The sequence below is a fragment of the Gopherus evgoodei genome, unplaced genomic scaffold, assembly GCF_007399415.2.
Source record: "Gopherus evgoodei ecotype Sinaloan lineage unplaced genomic scaffold, rGopEvg1_v1.p scaffold_57_arrow_ctg1, whole genome shotgun sequence".
Taxonomy (NCBI): Eukaryota; Metazoa; Chordata; order Testudines; family Testudinidae; genus Gopherus; species Gopherus evgoodei.
In genome coordinates this window covers 13,432-40,553 of record NW_022060078.1, presented here as the reverse complement: position 1 = coordinate 40,553, position 27,122 = coordinate 13,432, and the positions used below count along the sequence as shown (strand labels likewise).

The following is a 27,122-nucleotide window of genomic DNA, read 5'->3' as shown; positions in this document are numbered from 1 at the left end:
AGGACCCTGACAGAGGGGTGGGCAGTGGGGGGACATGAAGCGGCTAGGCAAGTTGGCAATGTGGGGTGGGGACTGAGATGGTTGGGGCCTTGGTGGGGGCAGGGATGATCTGGGAGAGCAGGGGGCGGCGGGCAATGGCTGGAGGTTGCTGACTTCCCCCCCCCCCCCAGTCTGTCCACTCCCGGCCTCAAGCCCCTTGTCATGGCAGGTCTGGGGCCCCCAATGCAGGGGGCAGGAGAGATGTTTACGGCCAGGCCCCACAGGCCAGCAGCGGCTGGGCGAACCTCAGCCCATGGCTGGAGCTTGCAGCAGGATAAAGTCAGCCTAGCGAGAAGGCGTCGGCATCCGAGGGCACGAGGAATTAGCCACCGGGCCCTGCCCCGAAGGGCAGTTCCGTCCCTGCCCATTGGGCTGGTTCTCTGGATGGCTCAGTTCTGGGGCCAGATGGGGGAGGGCCGCTCTCTGGTCTGTGGGCTATGGCAGGGGGGTCCCCTCTGGGCTGGGGAGCTCGAACGCTGAGTCGGGCCCTGTCTGCGGCCACGTGACGTCCACGGGTGCAGCCGGGAGCAGAACCGGGGCCCACGGAGCCAAAGCGGCGAGTGCCCAGCTGTCCCCCCGTCTGCTCGCTGGGTCTTGCTGGGCCCCCTGCCTGTTGGCCGGGGCATCTGACCCAGGGCTCAGGGAACTACTGGGGGGAGGGCTGGGCTGGCAGGGGCTGCAGGTCGGGAGTGAGGGGCACCAGCGGAGCTGGGAGGGGGGAATCACACCCCCACCCCCTCCTGAGCCAGCCAGGCCAGCTGGGAGCTGGTGCCCCCTGGAGGGGCAGGTGGCCCCCCGGCTCTGAGCAGGGCAAGGCTGGGGAGGGAGGGGGGGATCATCCACTGAATGACACAGACAAAACACCACATTTTTTCTTCTAACTCCAGAGTTTTATTCTGCAGCCTCCAGCGGCTCCATCACCTCATCCCTTGGTCCTGGGGTGGGGGTGGGGGGCTCCCACTTCCTTTCCTCCCCACCCCACACCTGCCTGCGACAACTTTGTGGCAAGGCCTTGGGAAAGACGTACCTTTGTGCTACTTCTGTGTGTGTGTGTGTGTGTGTGTGTGTGTGTGTGTGTGTGTGTGTAGGGGGTACAGATGGGGCAGCTCCCCCTTGACACCCCAATTATAGGCCGGGGGGTGCACAGAGGCAGGGTTTGGGGCAGTGATGCCCCATCCCCCTTCCAAATTTTTGCATGTCTCCTGCCCAGGTTCAGGGCTGCCAAAGGCATGTCTTGGAGGTATCAGTGTGGGGGGTGTGGGGTCCCCCTCCGCTTCCCCTAGGCTGAAGGGGGGGGTAGAGCTCGCCAAGCAAGAAGGCGGCTGGGGGCTGTCAGTATGGCTTGAGGGCGGCCCACCAGCCCAGTTCCCGCAGCCGCCGGCCAGCGTAGCAGGCCAGCAGCACCGCACACAGGGCCACCAGCAGCGAGCCCGTCACAGGAGCCAGGGCTGCACTCCCTGGCCCCCGCCCTGCTGGCCCCAGCCCCGCCGTGGTCACATTCAGGCAGGCCCGCTGCGTGCCCGGGGATGCCAGAGCAGAGGCTGTTGCGAGGGAGAAGTCCTCAGTCTCTCGGGAGGATGCTGCGACTGCCGTAGTGGATCCGGTTGCTAAGGAAGATGCAGTAATTGCCAGAGAGGATCTGGTTGCTAGGGAGGCGGCGATTGCTGTGGAGAAGGATCTGGTTGCTAGGGAGGCGACAGTCACTGTGGAGAAGGATCCAGTTGCTAGGGAGGTGGCGGTTGCCGTGGAGAAGGATGCGGTTGCTAGGGAGGCCGGTGCTCCGGAGGATGCTGTTGCTATGGAGGAGGGTGATGCCGCGGTGGCCGGGATGGGCATCTCCGTGGCCACCAGGCTCAGGCAGATCTCGTAGCGCATGGCCGGCTGTAGGTGCGTCAGGTTGACCTGCCGGCTGTCCAGCGGCACCCAGGCCGTGTAGTTGAGGTGGGGCCTGCGGACGTGCATGGTGGCCGAGGCCCAGCAGGGGCTGGGGTGCTGGGGGGGCCAGCGAGGCCCGGGGGGGGGCCCAGAGAGACCAGCCCCCTGCAGTCCACTCCAGCACCACAAAATTGGGCTGGACCTTTTTCATGAGCAAGGCTGGACCGCCCCTGCCCCCCAGCTCCCTCCCCGAGCCCCCCTCCCTCCACCCCACACCCCCCAGCACCTGCAGCATCAGGATGCGGCTGGCAGAGCCCGCCTCGTTCCGCGCCATGCAGGTGTACTGCCCTGTATGGGCCAGTCCCACCCCGACCAGCTCCAGGGCCCCGCCGGGCCGCCCCGAGCCAGGCAGCCTCTCCCCGGCTGGCCCCAGCCAGAAGATCTCCGGGGGCTGCTCGGCACTGGCCGGGCAGCTCAGGGTGATGGAGCTGCGGGCGCCACCACCAGCCTCTCGGGCCCGCCCTGGGGGGGGAATGCCGGGGGGCAGCCCCACCCCCGCTGCCTGGCAGCCCCTCCCGCAGCGGCCGGCCGGTTGCGCCCAGCGGGGCCGCGCAGAGGGTGGCCCCGGGTTCCACCAGCCGCAGCCGCGCCAGCCCCTGCCAGGCGGCCGGGCAGTCGCAGCGCAGCGGGTTGCCCCGGAGGCTGAGGGCGGCCAGGCTGGGCGGGGAAGCCAGCAGCTGGGCGGGCAGCAGCGCCAGGGCCCCGTCGGTGGCCAGCAGGGTGCGCAGGGCCGGGGCCCCCTGCAAGGCGGCCGGGTGCAGATAGGCCAGCCGGGGGTTGTGACTCAGGTCCAGCTTGGCCAGCTTGGGCAGCCCGTCGAAGGCCCCCTCGGCCACCCCGATCAGCTGCTCCAGGGTGCTCAGGCTCAGCTGCTCCAGGCGCGGGGTGCCCCGGAAATCACCCACCCGCAGCTCCCCGATGGGGTTCTCATTCAGCTCCAGGAACTGGAGCAGGGGCAGGCGGCGCAGGGCGGGCGCCGGCACCCAGGCCAGCTGGTTGCGAAAGAGCGAGAGGCTCTCCAGCTCCGCCAGCCCCGGGAAGGCCTCGGCCGGCAGGTCCCGCAGCCCCAGGCTGGCCAGCACCAAGCTGTGCAGCCGCGCCAGGGGCCGGAAGCCGCCCGCCTCCAGCCGGGCGATGGGGTTCTCGCCAATCTTGAGGATCTCCAGGCGTGGCAGGGGCAGGAGCCAGCGCGGGTCCACGGTCTGCAGGCGGTTGGCGTTGAGGTGCAGTCGGGCCAGGCCGGCGAAGGCTGAGGGGGTGATGGATACCAGGCGGTTGTGATTCAGGTAGAGCTCCTCCAGAGCCGCCAGCCCTCACAGGCAGCGCTCGGGCAGCTCCTCCGGCTGGTTCTCCAGGTAGAGGGTGAGGAGGCGGGGCAGGCCGGCCAGGCCGGCGGGGGGCAGGCCGGCCAGGCGGTTCTGGGACAGGTCCAGCTCGGTCAGGTTGGGCAGGTGCCGGAGCTGGCCGGAGAGCCGGGCGATCTCGTTGCTCTGCAGCAGCAGGACGTGGGTGTCTGGGGTGAGGCCGGGCGGCACCCGGGTCAGCAGCAGGTCGTTGCAGTCCACTGGGCGGGCCTGGCGGTAGACGGACTGGGGGGTGAACCAGGGCCGGGTGTGGCAGACGCACTGCGGCGGGCAGGAGGCCAGCGGGCGGCTGGCCTGGAGCATCCTCGTCTCGGGCCGACGGGCGGCCCCCCGGAGGAGAGGGCACGGGGTGGGTGCGGCTGGGAGGCTTCTCCAGGGGGTGCGGCCGGTGGAGGAGATGCTAGGGGAGCCGGTGCCCCGATGGCATCTGGGACAGAGAGAGGGAGACATCAATGGACACTGGCATGGAGAGTCCCCAGGCCCCAGAGCGCCCGGCCCTGAGTGCCAGGGGAGAGTGCCCCCTGCCCAGCCCCCCTGCTGTGCCCCCTGTCCTGCTTCCTGCCCCCCAGCTTCCCTCGGTGCCCAGCCCTGCCTGCCAGGGGAGAGCCCTGTGCTGAGCCCCCTGCCCCACAGTGCCTCCTAGTGCCCCCCCCACCTGCAAGGGGAAAGCACCCCCTGCCCAGCCTCCCTGCCCCCTGCCCCACAGAACCCCCCCCCCCGCTCCAGTGCCCAGGCCTGCCTGCCAGGGGAAAGCCCCATGCTGAGCCCCCGACCCTGCCCCACAGTGCCTCCTAGTGCCTGCCCCGCCTGCAAGGGGAGAGCACCCCCTGCCCAGCCCCCCTGCCCCACAGAACCCCCCCCCCCCCAGTGCCCAGGCCTGCCTGCCAGGGGAAAGCCCCATGCCGAGCCCCCTGCCCCACGGTGACCCCAGCACCCGGCCCTGCCTGCTGTTGTCGGGGGATGGATGTGTTTCCAGGGTGCTGCGCCCCCAATCTGTCCTTTCCTGGTGACACGTGGGGATTTGCTGGCATAGGGGGCTGGCAGCAGCAGGGAATGCTGGGTAATTGCTGACCTACTTAAATCACTGCAAAGCCCCAGCTTCCCGTCACCCCTCACCCCTGCCGCAAAGCACCCCCAACTCCTGGCCCCTCCCTCCAGCACCACACAGGGGAGGGGCTGACGGGGCCTCAAGCCCAACCTGTCGCTTGTAGGGAGTGAGGGATCGGGAGTGAGGGGCACCAGCAGGGCTGGGGGGGGTCAGGGCCAGGCTGGCAGGGGCGGGATTGAGGGGCACTGGCACAGGAGGGGGGGTCATGGCTGGGCTGGCAGGGGTCTGTGGGTCAGGAGTGAGGGGCAGGGGGAAGCCCGGGGCTGGGCCAGCAGGGGGCTGCGGGTCGGGAGTGAGGGACACTGGCAGGGCTGGGGGGGGAACAAGGCCTAGATATTGGCTGGGTGCCAGGCGTGGGTGGGGGGCTGATTTGCTTCCAGCCTGGAGCAGCAACAACGGAAGCCAAACGTCATGAAGGGGTGTCTAAAAATAGACCCGTTAGAGAAGGGGGGGCGGGGGGGGTTGGGATGGAAGCGCATCAGCCCTGGGCTCCCCACCCCCAGCTCTGCCGGTGCCCCTCACTCCCGACCCGCAGCCCTTGCTAACCCAGCCCTGGGTTCCCCCCCCGCCCCAGCTCTGCCCTGTGGCCACATTCCCAGGCTCTGTGCTGGGGGGCTGCTGGGGGAGGCGGGGAGCAGGAAACAGCTTAGAAACCAAAAACAAGGGATCAAAGTGAAAGTGCGGAGGTGGGAGGACAGGGGCTGGGAGCCAGGACTCCTGGGTTCTCTCCCCAGCTTGGCAGGGGGAGGAGGTGGGAGCAGGGGGGCTGGGAGCCCAGACTCCTGGGTTCTCTCCCTGGCTCTGGGAGGGGGGGGGGCTGGGGGTCAGGATTCCTGGGTTCCCTCCTCTGCTTGGCAGGAGGAGGGGGGAGCAGCTCTGCTGAGGGTGGGGGTGGAAATCTCACACCCACAGTTGCCTAGTTTTCCCCTCCAGGATCTGACAGTTTGGAGCAGGAGGCTTATGAATATTGATGAGGTTCTTGAATAATTGAGCCAGTTCCCAGAAGCCCCTGCTCTGGGTTGACCCCACTCCTGATGCTGCATCCGCACACCCTGGGCAGGACCCGGGGCGGGGGGAGAAACAAGGGCATCTCCCTGGGTGTGCCCGGGGGGCCCCCTGCTGGATACCCAGTGTGGGCTATCGCCGGGCCCCAGGGCAGGGACTGGCTGGCTCGGGGTGGGGGGACTGGGGCACTGGCTTCCTTCTGGACCAAGGGCAGGAGACTCGGGGCGGGGGGAATGGGGTACCAGGCCTGTCCCCGCTAGGGGACACCCGGTCTGGTTTGCTCCCAGATATGTCTATAGCTCACTGGTCGGGTATGTGAATGGCCAGAGAATGGGTGTGTAGCTAGCGGGATGGGGTGCAGGGGCACAGATGGATGGGGCATAGGGTGACAGATGGGGTGAATGCAGGGGGTGGATGGGTGGCCTGAGGAGGCGTGTGGTAGTTCTGGAGGAATTCTGCACCAAAGAATTAAAAATTCGGCACCAAAAAAATATAAAAATTCTGTGCACAATATTTTAAAATTCTGCCACTTTTATTTGTCAAATAAATGCAGAGGCTCCAGCCTGGCCTTGGGGAGCGGAGTCCACTGGCGGCACAGAGGTGGGAGATCCCTGTGCACCTCCCCACACACACCCCTCAGACACGGTCTCAGCGATGAGGCTGTACCCAACCCTGACACAACGCAAGGACTGGTCCTGCCCCAGAAACAGCCCAGGGCCCTGCCCCTCCATACCAAGTGTGGGCAGGCAGCTCAGCAAGGCAGGAACCAAGTGTGGGGGGGATCCAGGTGTGGGTGAGAAGTTTCTATGTGGATGCGGACGGCTCAGTGGGGGATACAGGTGCGGGGTGGATCTGGATGCACAGGGGCTGGTTGGGGGTTCTAGGTGCAACAGTAATGGGAGGCTGCAGGGGAATCCGGTGAAGGTGCTTGGGGGTCTGGGTGTGGGGCTCAGTGGGGTGGGGATCCGGGTGCAGCTGGTTGGGGCTCAGTGGGGTGGGGATCGAGGTGCAGGTATCTCATTGGGGTGGTCCAGGTGCAGGGGGAGGGGGGCTTATCGGGGGCAGTTCTGAGTGCGGGGAGTGAGGCTCAGCAGGAGGGTCTGGGCATGAAGGGGTCTGGATGCACAGGGGTTGGGTGGATGGAGGAGCAGCTTCCTGTACAGGGATCCCTCCCCCTGCAGCTGAGGAGCGACGAGTGTGTGTGTGTGTGCAGAGCGTCCTACAGCCAGGGGGGAAATCCGGCGGTGGGTCTGACCTAGCCCTGGATGCCGTGCAGGGGAAGAGGACGTCCTGTCCTCCTCAGACCAGCTGAGACTAGCAGCTGAGCACAGCACAGTCCCAGCCCTGCCCCATAGTGATTCACCTCTCTGCCAGGTGCCTTGGGCCCCCAAAATATTCTGCTGGGGAGGGTCATGTGACTGCTCTTGTGGTTTCCCTTTGCTTCCCTGTCAGAAAGTCATTTTTCTGTGGGGAAGCAAAGAAATCTGCAGGAGATATAAATTCTGTGTATGCGCAGTGGTGCAGTATTCCCCCAGGACTAGTGTGGGGATGGAGGGATAGCTAGAGGGTGTGTTTGGGGATAGACAGATAGAGGGGGTGGATGGGGACAGATAGATAGATAGATAGATAGATAGATAGATAGATGGGATTATTAGGATGGATGGATAGGTAGATACATTGAGTAGATGGGATGAATGGATGGGTAGACGGGTTGTATCTGGGGCAGATGGATAGCGGGATTAGTGGGATAGGTAGATAGATATAGAGGGGGTTAATGGGATGGATGGATGGATGGGTAGACAGAGGGGTTTATCTGGGGGAAGATGGATAGGTGGGATTAGCGGGATAGGTAGATAGATAGAGAGGGGGTTTTGAGATGGATGGGTGGGTAGGTAGATGGGGATGGATGGATGGGTGGGGTTAGCAGGTAGGTACGTAGATAGAGAGGGGGTTTTGAGATGGATGGGTGGGTAGGTAGATGGGGTAGATGGGGATGGATGGGTGGGTGGAGTTAGCAGGTAGGTACGTAGATAGAGAGGGGGTTTTGGGATGGATGGGTGGGTGGGTAGATGGGAATGGATGGATGGGTGGGGTTAGAGGGATAGGTAGACAGATGCTGTTTCATACGCTGCTATCCAGGCTTTCCCCTGGATCCAACTGGCTCCAAAGGCTCCCAGGGGAGGGGTGGGAACAGAAAACAATTGCTGCTGGTGGGGTTCCTAGCGTGGAGCTGCCGTGTGGGGAGCTGCTGGCGAAACAGCTATCGGGGACCAGCTCCTTATTCTGCTCAAGTTGGAAAAGAGAAGTCCTTGGGTGCCAGCGACCCCTGGGGCAGAACCAAACAGCGATGGACAGACGCACCAGACTGGCCTCACTACACCTGCCCCAGTGGAGCAACTCATCTATCTCGCTGGGAAGAACCCAGGAGTCCTGGCTCCCAGCCCCCCACCATCACCCACTGACTCAAACGTCTTCTTTGGGGTTTGTCCTGATCATTCACAGACAGATGGACGGACAGAGAGGTGGCCAGACAGACGGGTGACAGACAGACAGGTGGATGGGCACGTGGTGGGTGGACAGATGGATGGATGGATGGAGGGAGGGAGGGACAGGTGGGTGGATGGAGGGACAGGTGGATGGACACGTGGTGGGTGGATAGATGGACAGACAGGTGGATGGATGGAGGGAGGGACAGGTGCGTGGATGGACACGTGGTGGATGGACAGACGGATGGATGGACGGACAGGTGAGTGGGTGGAGGGACAGGTGGATGGACATGTGGTGGGTGGATAAATGGACAGACAGGTGGATGAATGGATGGATGGATGGAGGGACAGGTGGGTGGATGGACACGTGGTGGTTGGATAGATGGAGAGACAGGTGGATGGATGGATGGACACGTGGTGGGTGGACAGACGGATGGATGGATGGATGGACAGGTGGATGGTTGGATGGATGGATGGATGGGCACGTGGTGGGTGGACAGACGGATGGATGGACAGACAGGTGGATGGATGATGGATGGATGGACACATGGTGGGTGGACAGACGGACGGACAGATGGATGGATGGATGGATGGATACGTTGTGGGTGGACAGATGGATGGATGGACAGACAGGTGGATGGATGATGGATGGATGGACACATGGTGGGTGGACAGACGGACGGATGGATGGATGGATGGATGGACATGTGATGGGTGGACAGATGATGGACAGACAGGTGGATGGATGGATGGATGGATGGACACGTGGTGGGTGGACAGACGGATGGATGGACGGATGGATGGACGGACAGGTGGATGGTTGGATGGATGGATGGATGGACCGGTGGTGGGTGGACAGACGGATGGATGGACGGACAGGTGGATGGATGGATGGATGGATGGACACGTGGTGGGTGGACAGACAGATGGATGGACGGATGGATGGACATGTGATGGATGGACAGATGGATGGACAGACAGGTGGATGGATGGATGGATGGACACGTGGTTGGTGGACAGACGGATGGATGGACGGATGGATGGACGGACAGGTGGATGGTTGGATGGATGGACACGTGGTGGGTGGACAGACGGATGGATGGACAGACAGGTGGATGGATAGATGGATGGACACGTGGTGGGTGGACAGACGGATGGATGGACGGATGGATGGATGGACGGACAGGTGGAAGGATGGATGGATGGACACGTGGTGGGTGGACAGACGGATGGATGGACAGACAGGTGGATGGATGGATAGATGGATGGACACGTGGTGGGTGGACAGACGGATGGATGGACGGATGGATGGATGGACGGACAGGTGGAAGGATGGATGGATGGACACGTGGTGGGTGGACAGACGGATGGATGGACAGACAGGTGGATGGATGGATGGATGGATGGACACGTGGTGGGTGGACAGACGGATCGATGGACGGATGGATGGATGGACAGACAGGTGGATGGATGGATGGACACATGGTGGGTGGACAGGCGGATGGATGGACAGACAGGTGGATGGATGGATGGATGGACACGTGGTGGGTGGACAGACGGATGGATGGACAGACAGATGGATGGATGGATGTGGACACTTGGTGGGTGGACAGAGGATGGATGGATGGATGGACACGTGGTGGGTGGACAGACGGATGGATGGACAGACAGGTGGGTGGATGGATGGATGGATGGATGGACACGTGGTGGGTGGACAGACAGATGGATGGACGGATGCATGGACAGACAGATGGCCGGACAGGTGCACAGACATGCCGGGACAGGCGGCCGTCGGGGAGAGCAGGCGGCGCAGGGGGGACCCCAGGAGGTGGCTCCGCCGCCCCCCCACCTGGCGCTCGGGCCGCCCCAGCTCCCACTCGCCTCTCGGAGTCCCGGCACCAGCTGCCGGGGGGTGGGGAGGAAACAGCCTGACGACGCCCCCCTGGGTGACGGACAGGCGGCTCTGGCCAATAGGGAGCGAGGGGCCACCCACAAGGAGATCACATCGCAAGGGGTTGTGACGTCATGGAGGATCTGGTCAGCCCTTGGCGGGTGACAAAACTGGGGAGGGGGAACCCGGACTCCTGGGTTCTCTGCCCGGCTCTGGAAGGGGAGGGGGGTCTAGTGGTTAGAGTGGGGTGGGCTGGGAGCCAGGACTCCTGGGTTCATTCTGTCCCTTCTCCCCATAGCGGGGAGGCTGTAGGAGTCACGGGGTGATGCTGCCAGATGAATTCCAGGGATTATCTCCCTGAGAGAGGGGGAGACGCCGCCCTATTCTGGGAACCTGCCCCCCAGGGATCATCGGGGAGTGGCTGGAAACCTCACAGCTCAGGGGACCCGATGGAGGCGGGGTGGGACCTGCAGCACCCTGCTAGTCCGGCCCTGGGCTCCCCCCAGCTCTGCGGTGCCCCTCACTCCCGACCTGCAGCCCCCTGCTAGTCCAGCCCTGGGCTCCCCCCAGCTCTGCGGTGCCCCTCACTCCCGACCTGCAGCCCCCTGCTAGTCCAGCCCTGGGCTCCCCCCAGCTCTGCGGTGCCCCTCATTCCCGACCCGCAGCCCCTCCTAGCCCAGCCCTGGGGTTTCCCCAGCCCTGCGGTGCCCCTCACTCCTGACCCGCAGCCCCTGCTAGTCCAGCCCTGGGCTCCCCCCAGCTCTGCGGTGCCCCTCACTCCCGACCTGCAGCCCCTCCTAGCCCAGCCCTGGGGTTTCCCCAGCCCAGCCGGTTTCCCTCACTCCCGACCCGCAGCCCCTGCTAGCCCAGCCCTGGGCTCCTGCCCGCACCCCGGTGCCCCTCACTCCTTCCCATCTGAGCTACCCCTCGGTTTTTAGGAATCCGTCTGCGGCAGAGGGTTTGTGGCCCGTGTGTGTTTTGTGGTCAGGGGCGCCCTCGCGTGGCCGCGTGTGGGACGGTCCCGATGCGCCTGCAGACAGACCAGGCTCGGACCCGGGGTCTGCTGCTGCCTGGCCTCCCAGAGGGGAAAGTCCAGCAGCGGTGGGGGCTAGTTGAGGAGCCCCCCCCCTTGCTGAATGGTTACGGAGTGAAGCCTGGGCCCGTGGGAAGGGGCGGTTCGAGGAAAGCAGGATCGGGCCCAGAGCAGCTCCCTGCGAGCCCGGAGGGACGTAGATGTGAGCTCTGTCTGCAGAGAATCCCGGCAGCGAGAGAATCTGCTTTAACGCCTTAGACCACGGACAGCGGAGTCAGATTTGATGAAGAGCATAAGGGGTCCCTACTGGAACAGAACAGCCTGGAGCCTGCACCCCGACCCCTTCCCGTGCCCCAACCCCCTGCCTCAGCCCTGATCCGCCTCCTGCCCTCCAACCCCTCAGTGCTGGCCCAGAGCCCCCTCCTGCACCCCCAACCCCTCATCCCCAGCCCCATCCTAGAGCCCACACCCCCAGCTGGACCCTCACCCCCCTCCCACACCCCAACCCCCTGCCTCAGCCCTGATCCGCCTCCTGCCCTCCAACCCCTCAGTGCCAGCCCAGAGCCCCCTCCTGCAGCCCCAACCCCCCATCCCCAGAGCCCACACCCCTAGCTGGACCCTCACCCCCCTCCTGTGCCCCAACCCCCTGCCTCAGCCCTGATCCGCCTCCTGCCCTCCAACCCCTCAGTGCCAGCCCAGAGCCCCCTCCTGCAGCCCCAACCCCTCATCCCCAGAGCCCACACCCCTAGCTGGACCCTCACCCCCCTCCTGTGCCCCAACACCCTGCCTCAGCCCTGATCCGCCTCCTGCCCTCCAACCCCTCAGTGCCAGCCCAGAGCCCCCTCCTGCAGCCCCAACCCCTCATCCCCAGAGCCCACACCCCTAGCTGGACCCTCACCCCCCTCCTGTGCCCCAACCCCCTGCCTCAGCCCTGATCCGCCTCCTGCCCTCCAACCCCTTAGTGCTGGCCCAGAGCCCCCTCCTGCACCCCCAACCCCTCATCTCCAGCCCCACCCCAGAGCCTGCACCCCCAGCTGGACCCTCACCCCCCTCCCACACCCCAACCCCCTGCCTCAGCCCTGATCCGCCTCCTGCCCTCCAACCCCTCAGTGCCAGCCCAGAGCCCCCTCCTGCACCCCCAACCCCTCATCCCCAGCCCCACCCTAGAGCCCACACCCCCAGCTGGACCCTCACCCCCCTCCCACACCCCAGCCCCCTGCCTCAGCCCTGATCCGCCTCCTGCCCTCCAACCCCTCAGTGCCAGCCCAGAGCCCCCTCCTGCAGCCCCAACCCCTCATCCCCAGAGCCCACACCCCTAGCTGGACCCTCACCCCCCTCCTGTGCCCCAACCCCCTGCCTCAGCCCTGATCCGCCTCCTGCCCTCCAACCCCTCAGTGCCAGCCCAGAGCCCCCTCCTGCAGCCCCAACCCCTCATCCCCAGAGCCCACACCCCTAGCTGGACCCTCACCCCCCTCCTGTGCCCCAACCCCCTGCCTCAGCCCTGATCCCCCTCCCGCCCTCCAACCCCTCATCCCTAGAGCCCACACCCCCAGCTGGACCCTCACCCCCTCCCACACCCCAACCCCCTGCCTCAGCCCTGATCCCCCTCCTGCCCTTGAACCCCTCAGTGCCAGCCCAGAGCCCCCTCCTGCACCCCCAACCCCTCATCTCCAGTCCCACCCCAGAGCCTGCACCCCCAGCTGGACCCTCACCCCCTTCCCACACCCCAACCCCCTGCCTCAGCCCTGATCCCCCTCCCGCCCTCCAACCCCACAGTGCTGGCCCAGAGCCCCCTCCTGCACCTCCAAACCCTCATCCCCAGAGCCCACACCCCTAGCTGGACCCTCACCCCCTTCCCACACCCCAAGCCCCAATTTCGTGAGGCCCTTGGGCCAAAAAGTTTCCCTCTCCCTGTTTTATGGACCTAAACCAGCACGCCCGGTTTGTCAAACTCTGGTTTGTAGGTTTAAGATAAATTGGTTTTGTTTTGGTTTGAAATAATCCCACTAAAAATCCACTGGGGTCTTTCATTCCAAGTTGCAAAACTGCCAGACCCAGGTAATGCTTGGGATTTAGCATTTAACCCTTAGGGTATCTCAATGCTTTATCACAGTCAATGTCTTTTTAAAGACCCAAGTGGTGGCTGCAGCAGGGCAGTGGAACCCACGAGAATGGGGAGAGATTCTGGATCTCCCTCCCCTTTTTTCAGTAACAAAATAGCAGATAAGAGCTGTCGTAAAAGAAAAAGAAATTAAAAGGAAAGACACTGTCCCTCTGGAGCAGCAGCAGGGGTGAGGCGCACACAGAAAAACAGTGTTAGAGACCCTGAGCTGGAGGTGGGGCCATGGGAAATCTGTGAGCACAGAAGAAACAGTTGCCCCGGATGTCAAAACGGATCTGGCTACTATAATGTTTCAAACTAATATAATGCACGGCTACAGCCCAGGGACCGAGCAGCCAGGCAGCAGTTCTGCAGAAAAGGACCTGGGGGTTACAGTGGACAAGAAGCTGGATATGAGTCAGCAGGTTGCCCTCGTTGCCAAGAAGGCTAACAGCATTTTGGGCTGTATAAGTAGGGGCATTGCCAGCAGATTGAGGGACGTGATCATTCCCCTCTATTGGACATTGGTGAGGCCTCAGCTGGATACTGTGTCCAGTTTTGGGCCCTACACTACAAGGAGGATGTGGAAAAATTGGAGAGTCCAGCGGAGGGCAACAAAATGATCAGGGGGCTGGAGCACATGACTGAGGAGAGGCTGAGGGAACTGGGCTTGTTTAGTCTGCAGAAGAGAAGAGTGAGGGGGGATTTGATGGCTGCTTTCAGCCCCCTGAAAGGGGGTTCCAAAGAGGCTGGAGCTCGGCTGTTCTCAGTGGTGGCAGATGACAGAACAAGGAGCAATGGTTTCAGGTTGCAGTGGGGGAGGTCTAGGTTGGATATTAGGAAACACTATTTCACGAGGAGGGTGGTGAAGCACTGGAATGGGTTCCCTAGGGAGGTGGGGGAATCTCCATCCTTAGAGGTTTTTAAGGCCCGGCCTGACAAAGCCCCGGCTGGGAGGATTTAGTTGGGGTTGGTCCTGCTTTGAGCCGGGGGTAAGAGTAGATACCTCCTGAGGTCCCTTCCAACCCTGAGATTCTCTGAGTCTCTGAGAAGTTAAACTGTGGCAGGAAGGTGCATTTTCTCCAGGCTGTGTGCAGTGCGTATCGGCGAAGGGGTAAAAGAAATGCGAACCAAACATGCGACTTAATTCGAATCCAAAGGGATCCATCATGGGCTGGGTTTTCGTTCTCAGCTCGCTGGGCGTTTTGGAAGCAGGAGCTGAAATCAGAGCTTGGGTGGAAGTTGCTTGTGTCCCTTTGAAGTGTGTGTGTGGGGCTGTGAGGGGTGTGTGTGTGCATGGGGGTGTGAGGGTGTGTGTGTGTGTGTGTGTGCGTGGGCATAGGGGTGTGGCTATGTGTGGCTGTGAGGGTGTGTGTGTGTGTGTGTGTGCACATGGGTGTATGTGGCTGTGAGGCGTGTGTGTGAGGTGCGTGTGTGTATGTGTGTGTGCGTGGGTGTGTGGCTGTGAGGGTGTGTGTGTGTGAATGGAAGCATATGCTGATTTTCATGCTTAAATTGTACCCTCAAGAACCATGGTGTGTTGCCTTCTCCCCTTTAAAAAGATCCCAGGTGCTTCTTATAACAATTGGGATGCCTACGTTGCACCAATCACGTCTCTGTGGCACCTATGTTCCACCAATCATGTCACAACAGTGCCTATGTTCCACCAATCACGTCCCCGTGGCGCCTACGTTCCACCAATCATGTCACCCCAGCACCTAGGTTCCACCAATCACGTCCCCATGGTATCTACGTTCCACGAATCACGTCCCCATGGCGCCTAGGTTCCACCAATCACATCTCCATGGCACCTATGTTCCACCAATCACGTCCCCGTGGCGCCTACGTTCCATCAATCAATCGCCATGGTGCCTAGGTTCCACCAATCACATCTCCGTGGCGCCTATGTTCCACCAATCACGTCCCTGTGGTGCCTACGTTCCACCAATCACATCTCCGTGGTTCCTAGGTTCCACCAATCATGTCCCCTTGGCACCTACGTTCCACCAATCACATCTCCGTGGCACATAGGTTCCACCAATCACGTCCCCGTGGCGCCTATGTTCCACCAGTCATGTCCCCGCCGCCGCCTTGACGGCTGCCGCCACCTCGCTCCATTGTGGTGACTTTTCTGGGGCATCGCCCCCGTCGGCTGGTGCAGGGGTCCCCTATCTCGAGGGGCCTAGTCGCATCCAGGGCGAGCTAGTCCAGGCCTGCACACGAGGGGAAAAAAAGGGCCTCTTCTTCCAACCCCACGCACCCTGGGGGTCGCCCGGCGCCGTCCGAGTGCCGCAGGGTGACCAGACGTCCTGATTTTATAGGGATGGTGCTGATTTTTGGTTCTTTCCCTTATATAGGCTCCTATTCCCCCCCACCCCGTCCCGATTTTTCACACTTGTTGTCTGGTCACCCGAGGGTGCAGGGTCCAGGCGATGTCCGCGCTCCCCTGGATGGTGCCCGAGGCGGGGAAGTGGTTGGCCATAAGCAGGACTGGTGGAGCCGGATTAAGCTCCTGTCTCTTGGGCTGGCCCTTCGCCTACTTGCTTGTTTGCTCAGCCGCCTGGCTCCATTCAGCTGCTGACTCAAGGGGTTTGGTTTCCCTGGAAGCCGGGTCCTTCCTCGTTCCCCGCTCACGTGGCATCCTGTCCCCGCCGTGCCCCCGGCCAGCAGGTTTCCAGGCGAAAGTCCAGGATGCAGCCCCTGCTAGCCCAGCTCTGGGCTCCCCCCAGCTCAGCCAGTGCCCCTCACGCCTGACCTGCAGCCCTTGCTAGCCCAGCCCTGGGCTCCCCCCAGCCAGCTGGTGCCCCTCATTCCTGACCCACAGCCCCTCCTAGCCCAGCCCTGGGCTCCCCCCCCCCAGCTCTGCCTGTGCCCCTCACTCCTGACCTGCAGCCCCTCCTAGCCCAGCCCTGGGCTCCCCCCCCCCAGCTCTGCCTGTGCCCCTCATTCCCGACCCACAGCCCCTGCTAGCCCAGCCCTGGGCTCCCCCCAGCTCAGCCAGTGCCCCTCACTCCTGACCTGCAGCCCTTGCTAGCCCAGTCCTGGGCTCCCCCCATGGCAATCAGGGTCCAGACACCCTAAGGGGAGAACAGGGGCTGGCGGATGCTGGTGCTGGGTGTACCCACACGCTGCGGCTGGTCTCTCACAGGCACACGGGCGGCTCGGAGCTTGTGGCCCCTACGTGGGGGGCAGCTGTGGCCTCTCCCCATGGCACCAGGTGGGGCTGATTGTTGAATGTAGCACCCGGCACCGCCGAGGCTAGGGCTGGGCCCCTGCCAGTGCCGGGTGAGCTGGGGGGCTGGGCTGCGCCGGGCCCGTGACAGGACAGGCCCCCTCTCGCTAAGGGGCACGGAGGGGGCCTCCGCTCTGAGCCCCGGGCACTGAGCTGGGGGGACGCTGAGCGAGGCTGCAGGTTGGGGCTCTGGGACGTTACTTCCATGGTGGGTCCCTGCCCACTCTCATCCGGGTCCCCGTGGGTTTGTCTAGTTCGTGCGCCGGCTGTTTGGTTCGGCCCTGGGGCCAGTCCCAGCGGCTCGGAGGGTGGAGGCCACAGTGAGCTGATAATGGTGGGCGGGGGGGGTTGCTCCTTGGGAGGGTGTTGGACTGGAGGGGGGAAACCCGAGAACCCAGCAGTTATAAATATTGGGGGGGAAGATGGGGGACCCTGTACGGCAGGGGGAAGGCAGATGGGGGGCCCTGTACAGTGGGGGGGAGGCGAGGGAGGCCTTGGATGGTGGGGAAAAGGTGGGGGGGTCTGCATGGCAGGGGAAAAGCAGATGGGGGGCCCTGCATGGCAGGGGGAAAGTGGGGGGGCCCTGCAAAGTTGGGTAAGGCAGATGGGGGGGGTCCCTGTACGGTGGGGAGAAGGCAGATGGGGGGGCCCTGTATGGTGGGGGAAAGGCAGGGGGGCCCTGCAAAGTGGGGGAAGGCAGATGGGGGGGTCCCTGTAAGGTGGAGGGAAGGCAGATGAGGGGCCCTGTATGGTGGGGGAAGGCGGGGGGGGGCGTGCACAGCAGGGGAAGGCAGATGGGGGGGTCCCTGTGAGGTGGGGGTAAGGCAGATGGGGAGGCCCTGTATGGTGGGGGAAAGGCAGGGGGGCCCTGCACAGCAGGGGAAGGCAGATGGGGGGGGCCTGTATGGTGGGGGGGAGGCAGATGGGGGGACTTTCTGTGTGCTCAGAACCACAGTGGGGCAGAATGAAATCCCCCTCCAAGTTACAAGGTGGGGGGGTGACAGGCCCCCGCCGTTGCTGGTGATCTCCGACACCTCTCCGTGGGGAGGCAGCTGGGGGCATAGGACACGCCCCCCCCACTTCCCCGCTGCGAGCCCAGGGCTGACCGGCCCCTCGCCGAGGCCAGAGCCAGGGAGCACAAGTCCAAGGTCCCGGCTAGGCGTGGGGGGGGGGCTCGGCAGTGGGGTGGGGGCAGGGAACGGGGGTTCCCCCCCCGCACTGCCCCCCAGGGAGCTGGAAGGAGACGGCTCAGGGCCCCTCCAAAACCCGCCCCCTGGCAGAGCAAATCCCAGGGGGAAGTCCTGGGGGGCGGGGGGGGGGAGTGGCTGATGGGAATTTCCTCCCCCCGCCCCACCCCCACGGCTCAGTCCCTCCCTGGTGAGGTTCTGTGCAGCCGCCGTCCGTGTCCGTCCGTCCGTCCGTCCCAGCCCCATGGAGGGGGCCGTGACCCCCAGCCTCCTGCTGGCCCTGTGCTGGGCTCTGGCCCCACCTGCAGGTACCGGGCTGGGAGGGGTTTGTGTGTCTGAGCCGAGTGGGGGTCCCCCCCCGTCTGTCTGACCCTGCGGCTGCGCTCACCCCCTTCTCCCCCCCCCCGCAGACGGCCAGGAAGGGCTTTGCTACGAGCAATTCGGGGCCGGCAGGTGCCGGGAGCTGCTGGGTGAGGACGTGCCCCAGGCTGACTGCTGCCTGAACCCCAACTACGGGTACCGGCCCCGCGCCGGGGTGCCCTGCCAGCCCTGCCGGTGAGTGCCCCCCAGAGCCCCCCACTGCTGCCTGAACCCCAACTACGGGTACCGGCCCCGCGCCGGGGCGCCCTGCCAGCCCTGCCGGTGAGTGCCCACCCACCGAGCCCCCCACTGCTGCCTGAACCCCAACTACGGGTACCGGCCCCGCGCCGGGGCGCCCTGCCAGCCCTGCCGGTGAGTGCCCCCCCCGAACCCCCCACTGCTGCCTGAACCCCAACTACGGGTACCGGCCCCGCGCCGGGGTGCCCTGCCAGCCCTGCCGGTGAGTGCCCCCCCAGAGCCCCCCACTGCTGCCTGAACCCCAACTACGGGTACCGGCCCCGTGCCGGGGTGCCCTGCCAGCCCTGCCGGTGAGTGCCCCCCCCAGAGCCCCCCACTGCTGCCTGAACCCCAGCTATGGGTACCAGCCCCGCGCCGGGGCGCCCTGCCAGCCCTGCCTGTGAGTGCCCCCCCCGAGACCCCCCACTGCTGCCTGGACCCCAGCTACGGGTACCGGCCCCGCGCCGGGGCGCCCTGCCAGTGCTGCCGGTGAGTGCCCCCCAGGAGCCCCCCACTGCTGCCTGAACCCCAGCTACAGGTACCGGCCCCGCGCCGGGGTGCCCTGCCAGTCCTGCCATTGAGTGCCCCCCCAGAGCCCCCCACTGCTGCCTGAACCCCAGCTATAGGTACCGGCCCCGCGCCGGGGTGCCCTGCCAGTCCTGCCATTGAGTGCCCCCCCAGAGGCCCCCACTGCTGCCTGAACCCCAGCTACGGGTACCGGCCCCGCGCCGGAGCGCCCTGCCAGCCCTGCTGGTGAGTGCCCCCCCAGAGCCCCCCACTGCTGCCTGAACCCCAGCTACGGGTACCGGCCCCGCGCCGGGGTGCCCTGCCAGTCCTGCTGGTGAGTGCCCCCCCCAGAGCCCCTCACTTCTGCCTGAACCCCAGCTACGGGTACCGGCCCCGCGCCGGGGCGCCCTGCCAGCCCTGCTGGTGAGTGCCCCCCCCCGAGCCCCCCACTGCTGCCTGAACCCCAGCTATAGGTACCGGCCCCGCGCTGGGGCGCCCTGCCAGCCCTGCTGGTGAGTGCCCCCCCAGAGCCCCCTACTGCTGCCTGAACCCCAGCTACGGGTACCGGCCCCGCGCCGGGGTGCCCTGCCAGCCCTGCCGGTGAGTGCCCCCCCGAGCCCCCCACTGCTGCCTGAATCCCAGCTACAGGTACCGGCCCCGCGCCGGGGCGCCCTGCCAGCCCTGCCGGTGAGTGCCCCCCCCAGAGCCCCCCACTGCTGCCTGAACCCCAGCTACGGGTACCGGCCCCGCGCCGGGGCGCCCTGCCAGTCCTGCCGGTGAGTGCCCCCCCCCAGAACACCCCATTGCTGCCTGAAGCCCAGCTATGGGTACCGGCCCCACGCCGGGGCGCCCTGCCAGCCCTGCCCTCGCCCCTAACCCCAGCCTGTCCACCTCTCGCTCCAGCCCCCCCTGAGCCCTCTGCCCTCCCCGCAGCCAGGCCGAGTGGAGCGACTGGACGGCCTGGGGCCCCTGCTCCGTGTCCTGCAGTGAGGGGGTGCAGAGACGCAGCCAGAGCTGCCTGGGGCAGGGCCAGTGCTCGGACGGCTCCCGCAAGAGGTGGGAGGTTCAAGCCTGCAGCCTGAAGGATTGCTGCCCCGGTGAGTCCCCCCAGCCCCGCTCCGCCAGCATCCCACATCGCCCCCCACGGCCAGGGCCCCCTGTGCCCCACAGCGCCCCCCATGGCCAGGGCCCCCTGTGCCCCACAGCGCCCCTCACGGCCAGAGCCCCCTGTGCCCCACAGCGCCCCTGCTGGAGACCTCCACCCCAGGCAGACAGCACCCCACATCATCCAGCCCCACCCCACAGCGCCCCCTAGGGCCAGGGCCCCGTGCCCCACAGCGCCCCCCACGGCCAGGGCCCCCTGTGCCGCACAGCGCCCCTGCTGGAGACCTCCACCCCATGCAGACAGCACCCCACATCACCCAGCCCCACCCCACAGCGCCCCCTAGGGCCAGGGCCCCCTGTGCCCCACAGCGCCCCCCACGGCCAGGGCCCCCTGTGCCGCACAGCGCCCCTGCTGGAGACCTCCACCCCATGCAGACAGCACCCCACATCACCCAGCCCCACCCCACAGCGCCCCCTAGGGCCAGTGCTCCCTGTGCCCCACAGCGCCCCCTGCTGGAGACCTCCACCCCATGCAGACAGCACCCCACATCACCCAGCCCTGCACCCCACAGCGCCCCCTAGGGCCAGTGCTCCCTGTGCCCCACAGCGCCCCCTGGTGGAGACCTCCACCCCATGCAGACAGCACCCCACATCACCCAGCCCTGCACCCCACAGCGCCCCCTGCTGGGCAAGGCTGGGGCTGGAGTAGCTGGGAGTTCCCCAGGCTTCTCCCTCTCGCTGGCAGATTCAGCACTTTCACTTCCCTCCTATGGGGGCTGGTTCCTCCCAGCCCCCCCGACCTCCCCCAACCACAGCTGGGAATGGAAACTTCCTGTTCCCAGCTGCTCCAGCTGCAGAGAGGCCCATGGCAGTGATGGGGGCCTGGGACGAGGGATCACAGGGGAGGGGGAGCAGTTGGTCACCCCCTATCGTAGCTGGGCTCTGAGGGGTGGGTGGGGGGCAGGCAGGGTCTCTGGGGAGGGGTGTGTAAGGGGAGGGGATCTCATGGGAAGGGCAGGTGGGTGGGTAGTCTCAGGTGGGGAGGGGTTCTCTGGAATGGGAAGGGGGCAGCCTCAGGTCCCTACCCCCAATCTGCCACTGACCCTCTCCCCCCAACCCGCTGCAGTGATGGGGGGCTGGTCGGCCTGGGGCCCCTGGAGCTCCTGCTCTGTGACTTGTGCCAAGGGGGTGAGGAAGCGCATCCGTAGCTGCACTGAGCCGACGCCCATCTGCGGGGGCTCCTGCCCTGGCCCCGGCACGGACACCCAGCCCTGTGACACCAACCAGATCTGCCCCAGTGAGTGACGGGTGTGTGTGTGTGGGGGGGTGGTTCTTTTCTGACACCGTCCCACCCGACAGCCTCACAAGCTGGCTAGGGGATGAGTTGCTCTGAAATCAGCCAGGCCACATCTGAGAAGGAGAAGTGCAGAGTACAACGCGAGAAAAAAATCAAACGTGTAGCTACAAAGTGGGGACTAGGCGGCCGCACGGCTGAAAAGGATCTGGGGGTTCGAGCGGATCCCGACTGGAATAGGAGCCGACAACGGGCCACGGCTGTGGGAAAGGCTAATCTCATTCTGGATGTGTTAATGGGAGTCGTATGCGAGACACTGGAAGTCGTGGTCCCACCCGGGTCAGCACTGGTGGGGTCCCGGTGGGACGACTGTGCCTGGCTCTGGGTGCCTCACCCCTTAGGAAAGTTGTGAACAAATTGGAGAGAGTCCAGAGCAGAGCAACCAAAAGGACTGAAGGGTTAGAAAACCTGACCTAGGAGGCACGGGTAAAAGAAATGGGGCACGTTTGGTCTGGAGAGAAGGAGATTGAGTGGGGACCTGAGAACAGCCTTTAGCTACATCACGGGCTGTTCTAAGGAGGACACTGGTCAATTGTTCTCCGTGTCCGCTGAGGGCAGGACAAGAAGGGCTGAATCTGCAGCCAGGGGGATGGAGGTTAGATATTGGGAGAAACTTTCTAAATCTCAGGGTCGCTCAGTTCCAGAATTGGCTCCCAATGGGGGCTGTGGGACCCTGTCATTGGAAGGTTTTAAGGAGAAGTTGTACAAACCTGTCGGGGATTGTTTAGGGTGACTTGGTCCTGCCTCTGCACAGGGGGCTGGATTTGGTGACCTCCCGAGGTCCCTTCCAGCCCGACATGTCTATGATCTAATTCTATTCCATAAATGTTTTTATACTGTATTCATCATGGAGTATCTGGTTGGGTGGGTAGGGGGATGGGTGGGGGACAGGATGGATGGAGGATGGATGGCTGGGTAGGTGGCTGGTTGGATGAGGGGGTGGGGGCAGGGATGGGTGGTTGGGTGGTCGGATGGATGGACGGGAATGGGTTGTTGGGTGGAAGGATTAGTGGATAGGTGGATGGGTTTGGGCGGGTGCACACGTGGGTGGGTATGGGGAGGATGGATTGTTGCGTGCTTGGACAGAAGGATTAAGGGGTAGGTTGCGGTGGGGAGGGGGGATGGCTGGTTGGGTGGCTGGCTGGACAGACAGGTGGGTGGATGGGAGAATGGGGGTAGGGATGGATGGGTAGTTGGGTGGAGGGATAGGTTAGGGAAAGGGTGGGTGGATCGACAGCTGGATGGGGGGGAATTGTGGGGGCAGGGATGGATGGGTAGATGGTTGGATGGGTCTAAGAGTGGATGGACACCTGGATGAGCGGACAGGGATGGCTGGGTGGATGATGATGGGAACTGACCTTATCCGCTCAGTTCCCAAGACTCAGCTCGACGCCAGGCTCATCACGGTGATTTCTCTCCTGGCACCCAGGGGCCCGACACTGAGCTACTGAGGCTCAGAGGTGCAGGGGTGGGTCCAGGGTGAACCACGCACCCAAAGTACAAACACGTTCACCGGTTGGTACACGCGGGGCAGGTATCCGTAGATGGGGTTCAGCCTCACACAGACGCCGCCCGCGCTCTCTGTTCTACATCCGCTCACGCACTCTGGGATCGGCTCCTTAGGAGCCAATCCCTGGTCACGCGTTTGCCACCCGCCTGTTTTCTCATCCACTAACTACACATTGCCAAGGCTGTTGGGAATTCAGACTTCGTGGCCTTGGTCAGAATAGACCTATAGCTGGGTGGGGAGTGGCTGAATGGATGGCCGGGTAGGGGTGGTCCGGTGGATGGATGCGGGTGGCGGATGGATGGTAAATTGGATGGGGGTGGGGGGATGAGGGGGATGGGTGGGCAGGGATGGAGGAACGGTTGGGTGGATGGGGAAGCAGAGATGGATGGGTGGGGGGTGCTTGGGTGGGGGGATGGGTGGGAAGGGATGGCCCCTCCCAACACTGACACCTGATCTCTCCCTCTCTGTAGCTCATGGTAACTGGGGCAGTTGGGGGCAATGGGGTCCTTGTTCTGCCACATGCTCTCCGGAGGGAGCGGAGCAGAAGCCCCAGCAGCGTCGCCGGCGCGTTTGCAACAACCCCCCGCCTTCCTCCATCCCTCCCGGACGCCCTTGCTCTGGATCCACCAGTGAGGACCAGTCTTGCCCCGGGCTGCCCTTCTGCCCAGGTGAGAGAGACCCTCCCCCCCCACTCTCCCCAAGCCAGCCAGTTGCCTGCCCTGGGGCCAGATGGGAGCCGGCGCCCCCCGGGGGGCGTGTTTCCCATTCTCCCAACCCTCGGGCTAGGTTTCCCATGCTGACCTGTGTTTCTTTCTCTCTGACTCTGCGCCCTGCCCAGTGGACGGTGCCTGGAGCAACTGGGAGACATCCAGCCCCTGCGCGGTGACCTGTGGCCTGGGCCGGGTAACGCAGAAGCGTCTTTGTAACAACCCAGCGCCACGGCACGGAGGGAAGGCCTGTCTTGGCCTCAATACCCGGTCACATTTCTGCAACACCAAAATACCCTGCCCAGGTAAGGGGGCAGGGGCAGACAAAGAGGACCGGAGGGGGGAGAGGACACCCTCTGTCCCTGGAGGGGAGGGCAGATGGAGGGGTGGGACAAGGGGTGGAGGAATGGAGGTATAGAGGACAAGAAGAATGGATGGATCAGGAAGAGGATGAAGGGGTAGAAAAGAGGTGAGATGCACAGAGAGATGGAGGGAGAAATGGAAAAGATGGAGGGATGAAAGTGCAGTAAAATGATGGCTACGTGAATGGAGGGGTGTGTATTGGGATGGATGGAAGTAGGAATGGGTGAATGAATGAATGGGTCAATGGGTGGGTGGGTGGACGGATGGATGGATGGGTGGGTGGGGGGACTCACAGTCATACTCTGCTGTCTCTGGGTGTCTCCCCGTCTCTCCCCCGCAGTGGACGGGCAGTGGTCAGAGTGGGGGGAGTGGTCCACTTGCTCCCGGCCGGGTTACACCGGGAGCATCAGCTGCCGGGAGATCGTGGGGCAGCAGAGGCGGACGCGGGAGTGCAAGGGGCGCAGCCCCGATGGGAAGCGCTGTGCGGGCAGTTATATCCATATCCGCAGCTGCTACAACATGTATCGGTGCAAACGTGAGTGTCCGAGGTGGGGCAGGTGGGATACCGGGCTGGAGGGGGCCGGGGGTCTGATCTGGGTGGGGTACCAGGCTGCAGGGGCCCCTGGTTCTGACTTGGGGGGAAGGGAGGCAGGATACCAGGCCAGATGGGCTCTTGACCTGACTGCTGTCTGTACTGGCTCCCCAGTGGAGGGTCAGTGGTCAGACTGGAGTTCCTGGGGTCTCTGCGTCCCGCCCTGCGGGAAGAATCCCGTGAAGTCTCGGAAGCGTGTTTGCCAACCCACGTACCCCAAATTTTCGTGAGTGTGACCAGCTGGGGGTGGGGGTCGGGGGGACATATCAGGGCCTGTAGGTCTGATCCAGGAGTGGGGATACCAGGCTTGGGAGGCCCCATGGGTCTGATCCAGAGGATTACAAGGTGTTGGGGGGAGTCCACAGGTCTGATCTGGTGGGAGGAGAAGGATACCAAGCTGTGGGGGCCCATGAGTCTGATCCAGAGGCCTGTGGGAGGGGATGTCAGGGGGCTCAGCTCGCTGCTGATCCCTCCCCTCCCCCACAGGATGGTGACCCAGGGAGTGGCGGCCACCGGGCCGGTGAACGTCAGCTTCTGGGGCAAACCCTGGCCCCAGTGCAAGCCCATCAACGGGAACTCCCTGGAGGTGGAGGAGAAGGAGCCGTGTCTCAATGTGCCACCCTGCCCGGAGGAGGAGGAGGAATATGGTGAGCTGGGGGGGATATCGAGTGGGTCAGAGTGTGTGTGTGGGGGTGCTGGGAGCCAGGACTCCTGAGTTCTCTCCCCTGCTCTGGGAGGGGCATGGGATAAGCACTGGGTCTCTCTGGAAGGATCCCTGTGGGGCTGGGGGTCTTGCTGAGGTTTTGCAGTCATGAACCTGTTCTCTGCCCCCCAGATCAGCCCCTGTTATCGTTAGCCCGCCTGGCCAGCCCAGACCTCAGGCCCACCGCAGGCTTAGAGTTCGTGGAGGTTCCTGATGATGTTTGAGGTGTGTGAGAAATACTAGGGAATGGGGCCCGGGCCTGTCCCCTCTAGGGGGCACCGGCTCCCATTGACCCCAGGGCAGGGACTGGCTGGCTCAGGGGGTGGGGAATGGGGCCTGGGCCTGTCCCCTCTAGGGGGCACTGGATCCCATCAGCCCCAGGGCAGGGACTGGCTGGCTCAGGGGGTGGGGAATGGGGTGTGGGGCCTGTCCCCTCTATGGGGCGCCGGTCCCATCAGCCCCAGGACAGGGATTGGCTGGCTCCAGTGGGGGCGGGGCCTGGGGCCTGTCCCCTCTAGGGGGTGCCGGCTCTGGTCCGGCTGGGAGCTGGCTGGCTGGCGGGAAGGGGCCGGGGTGGGGGTGTCGTCTCTGGTTTAACCCTTTCACTGCCTGTTCTTCGCAGGTTGATCTGGCAGGAGCCAGGCAAAGGTGCTTCCCTGAAAGCCCCATCCCCACGACAGCAGCTCTTCCCTCCTTCCAGGGGCTCCCTATGGAAACGGCAGAGCAGCTCCCCGCAGTTATGACCCCGACCACCAGAAATCCCCTTTGCTACGGGGCGTGGGAATCCATCACAATAAAGAGAGAGAATGGGCCCTGCCGGGCTCTGTGTGTGTGTGTGTGTGAGAGAGAGAGAGAGAATGGGGGCTAGCGGTTACAGCGGGTGGGGCTGGGAGCCAGGATTCCTGGGTTCTCTCCCTGGCTCCAGGAAGGGAGTGGGGGCTAGTGGTTAGAGCAGGGGGGGGAGGGCTGGGAGCCAGGACTCCTTGGTTCTATGCCTTGCTGGTGGAGGGGCATCTACATGGGGGAGGCACTGGAGAGCTGTAATTAGGAGCCCATGCCTCTCCCACCTGGCTGCGCCCTCCACACGAACACCCCCCTCCTTCGACCTCCAGCGCCCCCTGCACATCCGGCCCCCCTTCTCACCAGCCTCTCCTCTGGTCACCTCCCTCCGTAGCACACAGTGTCGCAGCTCTGGAGAAACTCACCCAGCCCTTGACTGGGCAAAGCTGGCGATGGATTCAAAGAGCCCGTCCCAGGACTGGCCACACCAGGCCGCAGGCTCAGAAAGCTACATCCGGCCACCTCGAGCCTGGCCTTCCTAGCCGGCCCTGTCCTGGCTGACCAGGGATTCCCTCTTCGCTGGCCAGTCTGGCCGGTGCCTGGCCAGCGCTGGGAGCTGCTTTTCACTGGCACCGGCCACATGTGCACCATCTTCTGCCCCATCTCCTCTTCCACGGTGCCAGCCCACCTGGCTCCTGCTACCACCAGGGCAGCTGGTGAATTTAAATCCTCCCTGTCCGTCTCCCCTCCAACTGTGTCAAGGTCGTCTTGGCTCTTTCATGCTGTGGAAAGGAGCGATGGCGTAGGCATTTCTGAGGGGGGTGGTTTTTAACGTGTGCCTCAGTTTCCCTTCTACTCAGTCCGAAATCCTGCTCGGCTAATCCTTTCCAGGGTCCAAGGCTCGGAGTCTGGGCAGTGCTGGGGGGGAAGGGTTCCATCTCAGTGGTGGGGTCTGCCCTAAAGGAAGAGTGGGACACCTGGAGAGGGGCTGCCCCACTGATGGGGGGCACCCAAGGCTTGTTTACAAGCTGGTGCAGCACCCAGCTGGTGGGTGGGTCCTTGTCTAGCTCCCTGCTGGGCTGGGTCCAATGGTATCAAACTGTTCTTGGCCGGGCGAGCGCTGAGACACCCCCCCCTACCCTGGGCGGCTGGGGAGCCGCATGCTCCTGAATGTCGCTGCCCCATGCCCGTCCCACTGTCACCTTACCCAGCAGCTACTGGGGCAGAGCCCGTGCCTGGCCCCTCTGGTGATTCAGTGCCCAGGCAGCGCCCAGCGTGGCATGGCTGCGCCATAGGGACGCAGCCCCACCACGGGGTTCCTGGGGGTCACATGAGTATCCCCCAGCCCCTCCCCCTCTGCGCCCTTCCCTCCCCACCTCCCCCTTCTCCCGCACCTACCCCTCCCTCCCCACTTACCCCCTCTCTCCCCATCTCCTCCCCCTCCAGCCCCTCTCCATCTCACCTCCCCCTCCATCCCCCTCCCTTCCCTCTCCACCTCCCCCTTCTCCTCCCATGCCTACCCCT

At 64.2% G+C, this 27,122-nt stretch overlaps 2 protein-coding genes across 2 annotated transcripts; one reads left to right on the top strand and one right to left on the bottom strand.

Annotated features, from left to right (window-relative positions):
• Nucleotides 1-1,371: 1,371 nt before the first annotated feature.
• Nucleotides 1,372-15,444, bottom strand: LOC115643304 (leucine-rich repeat neuronal protein 1-like). The gene is given in 7 exon segments (XM_030547183.1): nucleotides 1,372-2,031; nucleotides 2,201-2,409; nucleotides 2,412-2,484; nucleotides 2,487-3,765; nucleotides 9,686-9,839; nucleotides 10,973-11,114; nucleotides 15,373-15,444. Coding segments are annotated over 7 exon segments (2,589 nt in total).
• A 2,154-nt stretch (nucleotides 15,445-17,598) lies between these two features.
• CFP (complement factor properdin) lies at nucleotides 17,599-25,635 on the top strand. Its single transcript, XM_030547209.1, has 11 exons — nucleotides 17,599-17,689; nucleotides 17,792-17,936; nucleotides 19,419-19,582; nucleotides 20,716-20,886; nucleotides 22,924-23,121; nucleotides 23,292-23,465; nucleotides 23,864-24,058; nucleotides 24,230-24,341; nucleotides 24,602-24,762; nucleotides 24,951-25,043; nucleotides 25,441-25,635. Exons 1-10 carry the CDS (start codon nucleotides 17,626-17,628, stop codon nucleotides 25,040-25,042), a joined length of 1,476 nt encoding a protein of 491 aa, XP_030403069.1. The 5' UTR covers nucleotides 17,599-17,625; the 3' UTR covers nucleotide 25,043; nucleotides 25,441-25,635.
• Nucleotides 25,636-27,122: the final 1,487 nt, after the last annotated feature.

Coding starts and splice junctions, on each gene's coding strand:
- CFP (XM_030547209.1), top strand. CDS start 17,626: ATGGAGGGGGCCGTGACCCCCAGCCTCCTGCTGGCCCTGTGCTGGGCT. Junction 23,466..23,863: donor CACCAAAATACCCTGCCCAG/GTAAGGGGGCAG, acceptor TCTCCCCCGCAG/TGGACGGGCAGTGGTCAGAG. Junction 24,059..24,229: donor CAACATGTATCGGTGCAAAC/GTGAGTGTCCGA, acceptor CTGGCTCCCCAG/TGGAGGGTCAGTGGTCAGAC.